Source organism: Lepidothrix coronata, unplaced genomic scaffold (genome assembly GCF_001604755.1).
Source record: "Lepidothrix coronata isolate B3197 unplaced genomic scaffold, Lepidothrix_coronata-1.0 Scaffold268, whole genome shotgun sequence".
In the NCBI taxonomy this organism is placed as follows: Eukaryota; Metazoa; Chordata; class Aves; order Passeriformes; family Pipridae; genus Lepidothrix; species Lepidothrix coronata.
In genome coordinates, this window is record NW_016690448.1 from 798,749 (window position 1) to 811,652 (window position 12,904).

General features: G+C 51.9%; 1 protein-coding gene across 1 annotated transcript; it reads right to left on the minus strand.

The window, feature by feature from the left end:
• Positions 1 to 549: 549 nt before the first annotated feature.
• On the minus strand, positions 550 to 6,118 carry KLHL35 (kelch like family member 35). The gene is made up of 6 exons (XM_017835991.1): positions 5,229 to 6,118; positions 3,810 to 3,994; positions 3,119 to 3,237; positions 2,307 to 2,495; positions 1,478 to 1,666; positions 550 to 738 (listed from the first exon to the last, which is right to left on the minus strand). Exons 1-6 carry the CDS (start codon positions 6,116 to 6,118, stop codon positions 550 to 552), a joined length of 1,761 nt encoding a protein of 586 aa, XP_017691480.1.
• Positions 6,119 to 12,904: the final 6,786 nt, after the last annotated feature.

The window sequence follows — 12,904 nt, forward strand, 5'->3', positions numbered from 1 at the left end:
GAGCTGGAACTATTTGGGATTTAGTGAAGTGATTTTCTTGGGATCATCAACTTTGAAGTCCCAATCCCAGCTCTCTGTTCATGGATGTTAAGGAGCATCTAGGTCCCCATTGGGATTTGGCACAGGGTTCTATAACAAATGCACAAATACCTGACAGCTTTTAGCCAAAGGATTGGATCCTGGAGCTGTAACTGTTACAGGAACAGTTCTGGGCATCAGAGAGCAGCAAACACACGTCCTTTCAGGACAGCAAACCTCTGTTGCAAACACAGCAGAAGATTTTCATCTACAGCCAGGAAAACCTAAGCAAAGGTCAAATTCAGCAGTCCCGGGGGCTGCAGTGGCAAGGTCTGTGATGCAGCTTCACAGCCCAGGACCCTTCCATCCTCTCACCTGGACCAGCATCAAATCCTTCGGCACCATCGCGGGGCCGGGAAAAACAAACCCGAGGCTGCTCGGGGGCCGGGGGAGCACCTCCTCTGCAGGGGCTGCTGTTGCCACGTGCTGGGCGGCTCCAGGGGAGGCTCTGGGCGCAGGGGAGCCCCGGGGTCACCTGTCCCTGCGCTGCAGGATGGTCACACAGCCGTGGTAGCTGGTGCAGCGCTGCAGCGGCGGCTGCGGCTCCACCAGCCCCGTCGCCGGGTCGAACGTGAACGCCTTGTCCGTGCCCTCCCCGGTCTCGTCCCGGCCACCCAGGATGTAGATCTTCCCTCCACACACTGTCAGGCCACAGCTCTCCTGGAAAGCACGAGGAAAGCAGAGAATCAGGGCTCCAGCTCCAGACAGCTGAGCAGGGCGTTGAGTCGCTGCCCTGCCCGGCAGGAAGGGTGACAGATGTCTGCCTCTGGAGGGGCTGCACTCTCACTGTTTCTGTCAGAGTTTAGGCACTGGAAATGCCTCCAGCCAGTGATGGGGCTGTTGCTGTCTCTGGAACACCGAGGGCACAGGGAACCAGGCCGTGCCTCCCCGGGTAAGCCACTTGTAAAGGTGCTTTCCTGGTGTTTTAATTCAGATCACAAGCTGTGTCCCACCATTCCTCCTCCCTGTGCCACAGCTCACACTGCAGCATGGCTGGGAGTGCCAAAGTGCGATGGCAATAAAGCAGGATACACAACCATCAGCACAGAGCAGAGCAGAGCAGTGTAACCCTCCCACTGAGACAGATGACGTGGAGAACGGTCCTCAACACCAATGGTTCCTCCCTAGAGATCCACTCCTCTGGCATTAATAGGTGGTGTAGACCCAGCTTCCCAGGAAAACTTGGGTTTGCTGTGGGAGAGCTCCTGCAAGCAGTGTGGACACTGACAGTAGGACATGTGCCTGATTTGCTCTGCACAGGCCACGTCCACGTGCTCAGAGCCAAACCCACAATGTGTTTGCCCTGCCTTCAACCCCAGCAAAGCACAGATGGCCACAATTCGAGAGAGAGAGAGAGAGAGAGAAGATCCAAAGCTTCTTTCCTAAAGCCCTTCCTTACCAGAGGCCCAGGGAGGGCAGCCACTTCTCTCCAGCTGTCCTTCCTGGGATCGTAGCTGAAGATCTTGCTGAGGAGCCCACCCACAACATAAATGATGTTGTCCAAGCAGACAGCACTGATGCACCTCTGGTAAAACGGGGTGGGAGACAAGAGTGTCCACTTGTCATCCTCTGGATCATAACACTGGACCTGGGAGGGGAGACACAGCTGTGGGAACATGAATTCCCCACATCCCCCTGCCTGGGGGAAGCTGCTCTTCACTAGAAATAAAAGTGCATGGGGACAGAAACACGGGTGGGAGCTCCAACCCCCAGAGGGGTGAGCAAAGCCACGAGGGGTTCCAGCATTCCCTCTTGCACTCCAGTGTCCCAGACAAACTGCAAGCCCCAGGGTGGCTGTGCCAGACAGCATTTGGAGATGGAGATAAGATGCACTGACAGCTCTTCCTGCAGCTCAGGAGACCAGAAGCATCATGTCTGCCTTGCAGATGCACGGCCAGGCATGAGGAATATGTTGCTGCTGATCTGAAGTGAATGCCCATGGTGTGGAAGGTTTGTTCCAGTGACGTCTCAGGGCTGACCAGGCTCTACAGAAAGCACATCTAATACACTGCCACCTCCTGCCACCTTCCCTCTCTGGTCCCCAAGTCTCACTGGCTTCTATTTCACTGCATGACTTCTCATCTTATTGTAACAGAGCTTCCATCAGTCTTCAACAAAAAAAAAAAAAAAGGCACCCTTGTAGCTCAGGGACAACCCCGTTTCCCTCCAGGTTCCCTGCCAAACCTTGTTTTTCAGGTCTCTGCCCATCCCTGATGGCCCAGCAATACCTTGTCCGTGTTGGAGGTGTCATCCACAGCCCCTCCCAGCACGTAGAGCCTGTTGAGGCAGGAGACCACGGCGGCCGAGCTCACGGCCTGGGGCAGCGGGGCCAGGCTGGACCAGCTGTTGGAGAAGGTGTCGTAGCACTCCACGCTGGAGAGGCGGTAAAAGCCATCAAAGCCCCCCACGGCGTAGATCTGCCACAAAAGGAGCACAGCAAGGGGATTAGGAACTCCTGGAGGCTACCCTGTCACGGGGTGTGTGAGGGGAGGGGAGGACTTGGCCAGAGTGACACAGAGCCACAGTAACACCTCTGAAGGTCCCTACCCACACAAACCGTGCCATGAAACACCCCACACTGCACAGCTTTCACCCAAAGACTTAACACAGCTGCCTGCAGAGGTGTGGCACCGTCCCACAGTGGATCTTACTGACACAACTTCATTTGGGGCTGTTTCTGAAACAGTGACATCTTGGCTATGGCCCAGTTATACTCCCATCCAAACCATCTCTAAATGAGTCACAGAATGCCACAATGGCTTGGGTTCAAAGGGATATTAAAGATCATCCAGTCCCACCCCCTGCCATGGGCAGGGACACTTTCCCCTATCCCAGGTTGCTCCAAGCCCCATCCAACCTGGCCTTGGACACTTCCAGGGATGGAGCAGCCACATCTTCTCTGGGCAACCTGTGCCAGGGCCTCCCCACCCTCATGATGACCCTGAATACAAACACTGACAGTTCCTCACTGTCCAGGGCAGCAGGAGAAGTGGGGTCAGTGCTCCACGTGGCTCCTTCCCAAATCCAGGCCGTTGCTCACCTTGCCCTGGAGCGTTGCCATCTTGTGCCTCCACCGGCCCTTCTGCAGACAGGCCACCTTGATCCAGACATTCAGCTGGGAGCTCAGCACCCAGACATCACTGCTGCTGATGTGTCCTCCTGGAAAACAGAGGGATGGAGGGCTGGTGCGATCCCAAGGACAGCCCCATCACCTCCCTGCACCACAGCACTGCACAGCTCCCCCAGGCAATGGAGCAGCCATGGCCAGAACGTGGTTGTGGGGTCATGGCCATGTAAACCCAGCTTCTCAAGGGAGGTTCTGCCTGGAGTTCAAGGCCCTGTTACACTGTTCCGTCCCTCTCACAGAACTCATCTGACAGTCACTGTATTTCAACTGAGGGACAGGCAGGGACTTGGATGTTTTAGGAAACCCCTTCTGACAGCACCCACCAAAACCAGCTCATTCCACAGCTGGACACTCTTGACAGATGCCCATCAGTAGGGAAGGGGCTTTTAACACTGCCATCCTCCCCCCTCAAAGGTGGAACTATTCCTTGGGACAGAAAAATCCAAACCACCCAAGGATAACCTTCACCGAGAAGTGATTTTGCTCCGAAGCTGGGACACACGTGAAGGATTCCTGGTGAACAGACCTAAGGAGTGCCTGTCCAAGCAGAGTTTGTGCTGTTCTTTGTCCCCAGGAAGGGACCACCTGGCCCAGGCTCTCTCACCTGAGATGTACACGTCGTTCTTCAGTGTGCAGGCAGCGAACTCTGACTTGGTGTACCCGGGCACGCTGGAGAGGGCTGTCCACTGCCTGCTCTTGGGGTGGTACAGGTCTGTGAAGGGCAGCTTCAGGAGGCCCTTCTTGTCACAGCCCCCAATGACCACGATGACCTCTGCCAGCTCCATGAACCTGCACCAGGAAGGGCAGGGGTGAGTCCTGGGCCAGGCCACTCCTTTCCAGCATCCCTCCCATCCTATCTGGGACATCCTAGGGAAGGCAAAGCCCTCTGCTGCTTCAGCTACTGATCTGCTGGGCAAATCATTTCACCCCTGCACCATCAGATCAAAGGCATGCCCCAGCTCAGGTGGGAAAAGCTCCAGAGTGCACAGGGAAGGGAAGTGGGAATGACCTCTACAAGCCCACAGTGACACTGGCTCCTGCCACTCCCCCTCCCCCTTCCAGCACAGACCCAATAATCCTCAGGAGTGTGCAAAGCCACTCCTGGCAGCCTGCCTGGGGCGAGCTTTCTGCCTGGAGAGAGAAGTGCTTCCAGGAAATCTCTCTCCCTTTCCAGCCCTAATAGCAGCGAGCAGACGAGACAGACGGCAGGGGAAGGCAAGTCCTGCCAAGTAGGAGGTGGTGAGAAAAGAACCTCTCTGCGAGAAGGGAGGGGACAGGAAGGAGGAGGATGAAAGAGGATTTGAAAGGCTTGGTCCAATCCTCAGCTCCTCCATGCTTTGTGCAGGCTGAGACAATTCCCTACAGACCAAAGCTGCCTGGGCCAGCATCTCTTTACCTTCTGGTTGTTCATCAGTAAATCAATGGAAAGAAAAAAACATCATAATTTGAGCATGCCTAGGTGGGTACCAGGGCAGTAACTGCTTTTCCCCTCTGGATACTAATTCCTGACCCTGCAGCAAAGCCTTTGAGTTAAGCACAGTGCTGATGGCCAGCAGGACTGAGACTGCTCCAAGCCTTCCTGTTAACAGTCTGGAGAAGGTGAGGGAGAGATCCAAAGAGGTGAAAGGAGACCAGTGGCAGAGCTGGGAATGGAAAACAGGTCTCAACCCAGCGCTCTACCCTTCGAGGGAAGCAGATGGAAATAAAGAGCTTAAAACACCCCTTCCTGCCCTTAGTCTGGACACCTCCCTGGATGGGATCATTGGACACTGCTGTGATTAGAGCACAATGCAAACAAAAAGCATCACATGCATTAAATTCCACAGGAATCCTTTAAGGCAGGTAAACAACTCCAATGCTTCATTTCAGGAGCAAGGAGGCCAAAAGCGAGGCAATAGGTGGGGGGAAAAGGAAAAAAAAAAAAAAAAAAACAACCCAAGGACCACGAACTACAGGAATCATCGAACTGTGAGATCCATCAGCTTTGGGTCCATGCTGGCCATGGAAGCTGGGGCTGTTTTACCTCCGGGGCCTGGAGCGCAGGGAGCTGACCTCGTTCCCCAGGATGTAGCACTTGCGGGCCTCGTGCAGGAGGGGAATGCACTCCTTGGAGTCCTGGATGAGCCCATCCATCTCCACCTTCTCCAGGAAGTAGGTGGGGCTGAGCAGGGGCAGGCGCACGTGCTCCAGGAGCTCCCTCAGGGCCCCCTTCCTGGCGGGCACGTCGTGCCGCACCCAGCGCATCACCGCCTCGAACACCACCTCCTCCCGGGGCACCACCAGCTGCTCGTCAGACAGGTACCCCACCAGCTCCTTCACCCCCATCTCCAGGAACTCCTCGTGGCACGACACCTCCACAAAACACTCCAGCAGGAACCTCCTGCTCTTCTCGGTCAGGGACGCGATGGAGAAGGAGTCGGCGAACTTCATGATGCCCAGGCAGTTGCACGGGTGCAGCTGGCCCTCCAGGAAGGTGACACAGGCATCCCTGAGCTTGGAGATCTGCAGCAGGTCGGACAGCTCCAAGATGCCCTCGACGTTGTCCTCCTGGATGATGATGTTCCCCCCGTACATGTAATCCAGGAGGAGGGACATGGTGGAGGCAGAGATCTTCTGGATGTTGATGATGTCCTGGTGGCCTTCCTTGAGGTCGCCACCAAACATGGCCCTGAAGTAGGTGCTGTTGGCTGACAGGGTGGCACGGTGGCAGGGGAATTCCTGCCCGTCGATCAGCAGCACCACGTCGGTGAAGGTGCCGCTGTGCCGGTAGGAGTTGAGGGTCTGCAGGATTTGCTCGGCGTGGCAGGACCCACTGCACAGCTTCATGTGCACCTTGTCCTTGCCTGGGTCTCGGGGCATGTTTTCCAGGCTGCTTGTCCTGAAGCTGGATTCCTCCTTCATCACTCGGTGCATCCTGCTTGGGAAGCAGGGCAGGGACAGGAGATCAGCACCCTGTTCAACCAGGGAAGCAGGGACAGGAGATCAGCACCCTGTTCAACCAGGGAAGCGGGGACAGGAGATCAGCACACTGTTCAACCAGTTCAACAACATCATAGTTTTGCACTTTCCTCTGTGCCAGGAGGAAGTACAGAATCCAGCCAAAACCTAGTCAGACCCTGCCCCCTCACCCCCACACAACTCCTCCTCAGTAGTCAACAGTTCCTCCAAACCACAGCACAGCGAAGGGCGCTGGGATATTCCCAATCCAGCCCCATCCTTGCAGGCAAACTGCTGCTTTTAGGAGAAGTTCCTTCTAAGGCTGCTGCCTTGCCCAACCTGTGCAGTGCTGCCACCTCAAGACCCTTTCCTTTCTTTCTGGTGTCTCCCAGCTCTAACTGATTTCCCCATCCTCTCAGGTGCCCCACAGTACAGCCCAGCCGAGAGTAATGCAGTATTTTGACTTTGAGCCGTCCTGTTTCCCCACACTGCAGGCAAAAATGCAGAGGTAAGGCTGTGGTTCTGAGATTTGCCAAAGGTAGCTACGACATGACCTGGCCAAAACCCAGGCAGATGCTACATCTGACATCTCTTTCTGCTTGATGTGGTCTCCAGATGATTTTTAGTATTTCCTAAAGGACTTCATGAAGTGATTGCAGTGAAGCAGAGCAGACTGCTCTCACTCAAGCTCCAAGAGTTCACAGCTCACACTGATGGCACAAGCAGCAGGACCCAGCCCTGAGCCAGAGTGGAGCTCCTGCTCACAGCTTCTCCCACAGCCAGGCACATTTTACGTTGCTTTTCTGAGGCTCTGTGACAGCAAAGAGCCCATTTGGAGGGACTCAGGCTCTGCTCTTAGTCCCTCCCCCTGGTCAGGCTCTGGAGGAACACACCACAAGCCTCTGGCAGGAGCACAAGTCCCCACCAGGGTGACAAGTTACCAGAAAATCAGTGGCTTTGTGGTGTCCACACACTCCCTGCAGGAGGGCAGGGGGCACATTCCCGAAGGGGGATCACCTTGAATTTATTTTGAGTTAAACCCCCATCTTAGCCCTAGTCCTTCATCTGTTCCTACACCTGCATCTCCTGGGCAGCCACATGTGCCCGTGGACCACAAAGTGCTCAGGTCCCCTCCTCCAGAGGACACCTCCCGGCTGCCCCTGCAGCGGGGGTGTGGGACAACCAACCCCAGCCCTGAGGATCTTCACCCCACCAGCCCGAGAAAGCATCCCTGTATCCCTTGTGCCTTCAGAAACCCCCCTGGCAGTGGGAAAACACCTTTGCCGGTGCCCCCAGGGAGCTGCAGAGACCTGAAGAGCAGCGAAGCAGCACGACAAGCCCTACCTGAACACCTCAGAACCCCCCGGGACTGGGTGAAGGCTCCAAACCCCCTGACGGGTGCTCGGGGCCGCGATTAGTCAGTTCAGAGGGATTTGGGGAAGCTCCACCAAGGGCAGCTCCCCGGAGGTGCCTTTGCCGAGAGCTCGGCACACTCCGCGTCCTGCTGACACACGCGGTCCCGGCGAGCAGGGAAAATCGACGGATATCCCCACGCTTCTCCCTGAGCCACACACATTTCCCAGCCATCAGGGGCATGCATGGGGAAGGGACAGCTCAGGCGGAGCTCCTTACGGAGAGACACCGCTCTCCGCTCGCAATGAATCCAAATGCCCTTCCCCAGCCCACATCCTCGCTGTCTACCCAGGAGACAAGTGCTGCCAACTCCAAAGAGGAGCGTGCTTGCCCCACTGCCCTCCCCGGGTCACCCTCTGCGTCCAGTTCCCACGCAGCAGCAAATGCTGCTTTCGGGAGTTTTTTAGCAAGCCAGAAAAAAGTCCGACGTTAAAAAGCCCAACGTTACCTGACACAAGCTGTGCTCTCCAGGTGGGACCCAGCGCAGACTCAATTCCCTCTCGGGGATCTCCCATCCACGCTGGAGCCCTGGAGGGAGACGGGTCCCCTCGGCAAAGCTCGGCCCTCCCGCAGAAACGCGGGGGGAAGCACAAAAGCATCCCCTTTATCCTCCCTGGCGGGGAGGTGGGGGAGAAATCCGCTTTTGTTCCTCCTGAATGACATGCCAGGGAGCTGCTACAGGGCAGGAGCCGCGCAGCTGTCAGCGACAGCCAGGGAGGAGCCGGCACACGGGGAAAAGCCAGCCCAGCTCGGGGAAAATACGGCACCCAGGGCAGCTTAGGAGGGCCGAGCCATCTGGAGAGCAAACCGGGGTCCAGGTGGAACGATTCATTTCACGGAGATTCCGCCTTGCTGGAAACGCCACTAAAGCCGATAAATAAAACGCGGCTGAAAGGAAGAGCAGAGAGAGTGGTGGAGCGGGACCGGGTCAGGGAGGAGCTGCATCCCCATCATTAACGGGTGATAATTAGGTAATTATGGCCCCGAGGATGGCGAGGACAGAAGGGGAGCTTTGCCCCGTGTGGCTTTCGCACCCTCCCCTCTAACTCGATCCCAGTTGGGTGGATTTTTAAATGCTTCGTGGCAGGGATCAAAGCAGCCCTGGGGAAGCTCCAGGGAGTTCCCCCTTGTGCCGAAGATTGTCACACAGCCCAGCCTTCCCTCCCCTGCCCAGCATCGCTTTGAACAACCCGTATTATTCTACACTGGACAAAAGAGAAATATTAATAAACCCATCCCCTGGGTGTTGTTATCCCGGTGAAACTGCCTTTCCGTGTTTCCTGGCCGGGTCCTTCCCGCCCCTCTCCCATCGCTGGGATGCAGGGCACAAGCTGGCACCCTGCTTGCTCTCAGCATTTGCATACGAATCCCGGGCAACCTGGAAGGGACTGTGGTTTCCCAGCCAGCACAGAGGGCTCTGAGGGTTGTGGGATTTGCTCTCAGGATCTCTCACCCCGATGGAGTTGGCCCTACCAGGCTGCACTGCCCAGGGCTGGGTGGAGCACGGGGATGGCAGCTGGAGATGACCAGGAGCAGGTCACTGGGACAAAGGGAAAAGCCCTCTAAGATCACAGAGTCCACCTTGTCATGGAGAGAGTCAGGACAGCCTCCTTTCCCCCTCAGCCATTCAGCAGATGGGAAGGGCTGTCACCAGCCTCCAGGAGAAGAGACAAAGCACGAGAGCCAAGAAGAGGAGTAAGGGCAGAGACATAACTAGGACAGAAACAGGGCCCAGAAGGAAGAGAGGGAGAAAATTAAGAGCCTTAAGAGGGGGGGAAAAAACCCATCTTGGTTTCCTATTTCACATATGGTCAGTATTCACATGGAACTCGAGACTCACTCAGGAGGTTCAGCCAAGAAGAGGTTGTTTTGCACCAAGAGTCCAGGAGAAGAGGCACCAGCCTTCAGCCTCGTGCTGCTGCTGCTGCTCCCACCATGGCTGGGCTTTTCCAGCTGAGGCTGGGCTTCCAAAGCTCCCAAGCATCCCAGCACATCAAGGCTGTGGACATCCTTCTTGTGGCAGCTGTGTGAGCCTTGGCTATGGCCACATCAGCACCCCTTCCCAGACCCCAGCTCTGGCAAATTTAAAGGACTGGAAAGGTTCCCAGACACCACAAGAACCACCCCAGCTGAACCACTAAGCTCCTATTAAAGAGGGCAGTTTTAGAGAGAGAGGGGGAAAAAAAAAGAGTTCAATAGTACAATGTTGGCTGTCCCAAGGCCTTTGGGCTTTGGGCCAGCAACAAACCCTCAGCTCCTTTATTTGAGTGACAGACACACAAATGAGACAGGACTCTCATTTCCCCCCTTTCCACTTTCCCCTATCTTTCCCTAGGGTACAGCAAGGACAGCCCCCAGCCAGGGATTATCCAACACTGTGGATATCAGGAGCTCTATCCCTCTCCCTAGGGCAGTTTTTACATGGAACACTCAATTATATTCCCAAAGCCATGGCACAGGACTGACTGCCCATCACCAAGCAGGGAGACAGGGCTGTGTTTGTTTTAATCCCTTTCAAAATCACTTAAGTGTAGTTCGTGTCCAAGGGCCAAAATTGAATTTGTGGGACACGGTGGCTTGTGTAGTCTTTGCCAGTGGATGATTGTTTGGCACTTTCCTTACCTTTGCAAAGCGTGCACTCTTTCAAAACTCATCAAGGTTCTCACATTTTACACTGTTCTAAGTTGTTGTGTTTAATTCTGTCATTATCCTAGTATAACTACATCAATATCCTAGGATGTTATTTGTCTCATACAAGGCATGAGCAGTCTGATGAGCAGTCACCTCCTGTTTTGCAAGGGTAAGATAGACAGGTATTTTTGAAATCTGCCTTGTCTAATTCAATTTGTCTCATCTTGAATGTGACCTCACCCTATTCAACTAAATAGCAACATTTAACACCTGTTTGGGTCGTGCAGGTTTGGACTGAGACATAGGCTCATCTGGCAAACTGTGTACTTTCTATCCTTGAGATTGTCAGTCAGTTTTCCCATCAGTAAATGACAGGTTTAAAAAAAAGGCCAAATAAGTTCTTTCACAGGAAAGCTTCAAAAGAAAGAATTTAACCATTGGAGCGCAGGGTCAGATCATGACCTTTTGTGCTGAGGAGCTGTTACACACCTGAAGTGATTCCTTGGAGTCATCAGATCAATCTGGCAATGCAGCATGTTATCAGGAAAATGAGTAAGGACTGGGCACTTTCTAATTGTGTGCATCTTTCTTTATGGTATTTCATGTGCAATTCTCTACAGAAAATAAACATCCACTGATAGCTGAGTTTCCCCTCTTCTTCAGTACTCACTATCTTTCAAGAGAATGTGTGATGCCTCTAATCATCTAAATTTTCACTTAATGTCAAACCACTCTACTATTTACTGTCACCTCTTTTTAGTGAAATGGCATCTACAAGAAGAAAGAGGATATTTCAGAGCTCCTTCTCTGAAAAAAAGGTATTTCTCAATAGAGAGATTAAAAAAGCTAATTTCATTCCTTCTCTTTTAGTCACTGCTACTGAGGCTCTGGACCATGTCAAGAAGGATTCTGACAGCTTAGTGTTAGTGGGAGAAGGAAGGAGGAAAAGCTGTCTGCAGTGAATGGTTGGATTTAAGGCTGACAATGATGAAATAGTAGAGGCCATGCTACAATTTCTGCTCCTTCATTTGTCTTTGTTGATAAAATGAGCACTGTCAGAGGCTCGAGCTCACAACAAATTTAACGTGACTCTGTTTATTCCTGCGCTGAACAAGGTTTGCACATGACCAGATGATAAATGCAAAGTTCTGGGACAACCCTTCCTTCTGCCTAACAAAAACATGCAATTTTCCCTTCCTTTTTTTTTTTTTTCCCCTTAAAGAAAAGAGGATGGAAAATAGCTAAATGATTCTGGTTTTTTTTCAGTAAAATATTTCATAAAATAATGTGACTGACCCAAAATTAATACAAATGCATAAAATAACCAGTCTTTAAACACCATTTTTCCAGATAGTTTTCTCAATGCCTCCTTTCTGCCTTCCAAGAGGGATGTGATGACATGGGACTTGAAGTGGAAAAGTCTTTTGAAAAAAAAAAAAAAGACTTAATATAGACCATCGCTTTTTATGACTGAAATTCCATTATATAAATTATTTACCATCACAGTTTCATTCTGGGTGGAACTTCCGTGAGAAGTTCTAACAAATATGTACAAAGGTACAGGCAAGGCAAGGCAAGAAGAACGAGGAGAAGTGCACTGTTGTCTTTCTTTTTTTCACACTGCATCGATTTTAGGGGCTAGGGGATGGGGGAGCTGGGGAATAAAATATGTATTTCAGAAATTTTACTGTTTCTCACATGCAATGAACTTAATATTGAAACCTAAGATGGTAAAATCAGTGTTGTGCATTATCTACCCTTTGTGGGAAACCTAATTTTTTTAATGAGGAACAATGCCCCTCCTAGGTTGCCACTGAAAATGTGACATGTTTCTAGATTTATATCTGATTTCTTATAAATATTTTCAACTGTCTTGTTGGATGATTAAACATTGTCTTGAGTAGAACAGAAAGTCCCCTTTGAGTAGTAGTTTTCTAGCTGTGTTTCTGATCTGTGTTTTCTGGCCTCGTAACCACACTCTTACATACAATATCTCACTATATTCAATCTGTCATTACCTTTTATTTTTGTTGCATATGTGGGCCAATCTGTTTTACCATTTGCACTCCTTGCTACAACATTCACCTACTTAATTTTGAAGGTATTAAATTAGGTAACAAATCTGACTAATGTGTATCCCTTTAAAAAAACCCAGTGCAAGAGATGGATAAGGGAGTTTTTATAACTCTTTCTAAAAAAAAAAAAGAATAAAAAAAAAAAAAACAAAAAAAGAAATGTTTTCATGATGAAATATATATTTACTTATTCTTATCAGGAAGAGAAAAACCAAACAAATAAACAAACCACCATCAAAACCTGAATTGTTACTGTTATTAGTTCTAGTACCTTCTCAGCAATGATATTCTTAGAATACAACAAATACAATTCTCCTCCTGCTTGGTGTCAGAGACTGAAATGGTTAATGATTTATGCATTCTAGGAGACTTTTGCAGGCTTTTGACTTGCATGATACCTCTGATGAGCAGTCGGGCCCCTCCCTCCCTCCCTCCAGTGCTGAAGGTGTGAAGCCCTGAAAAGGCAAGAAGCAGAGCTTGCAGGCTTTTGACTGTTGATACATCTGATGAGCAATCAGGCCCCTCCCTCCCTCTGTTGATCTTGAAAGGCGGGAACCAGGCGAGAAACAAAAAAAACTCAGCACAGACCCAGGAGATGTTGGAGGCTCGAGGCACGGCCCGTGACACCAACCATGGATATAAC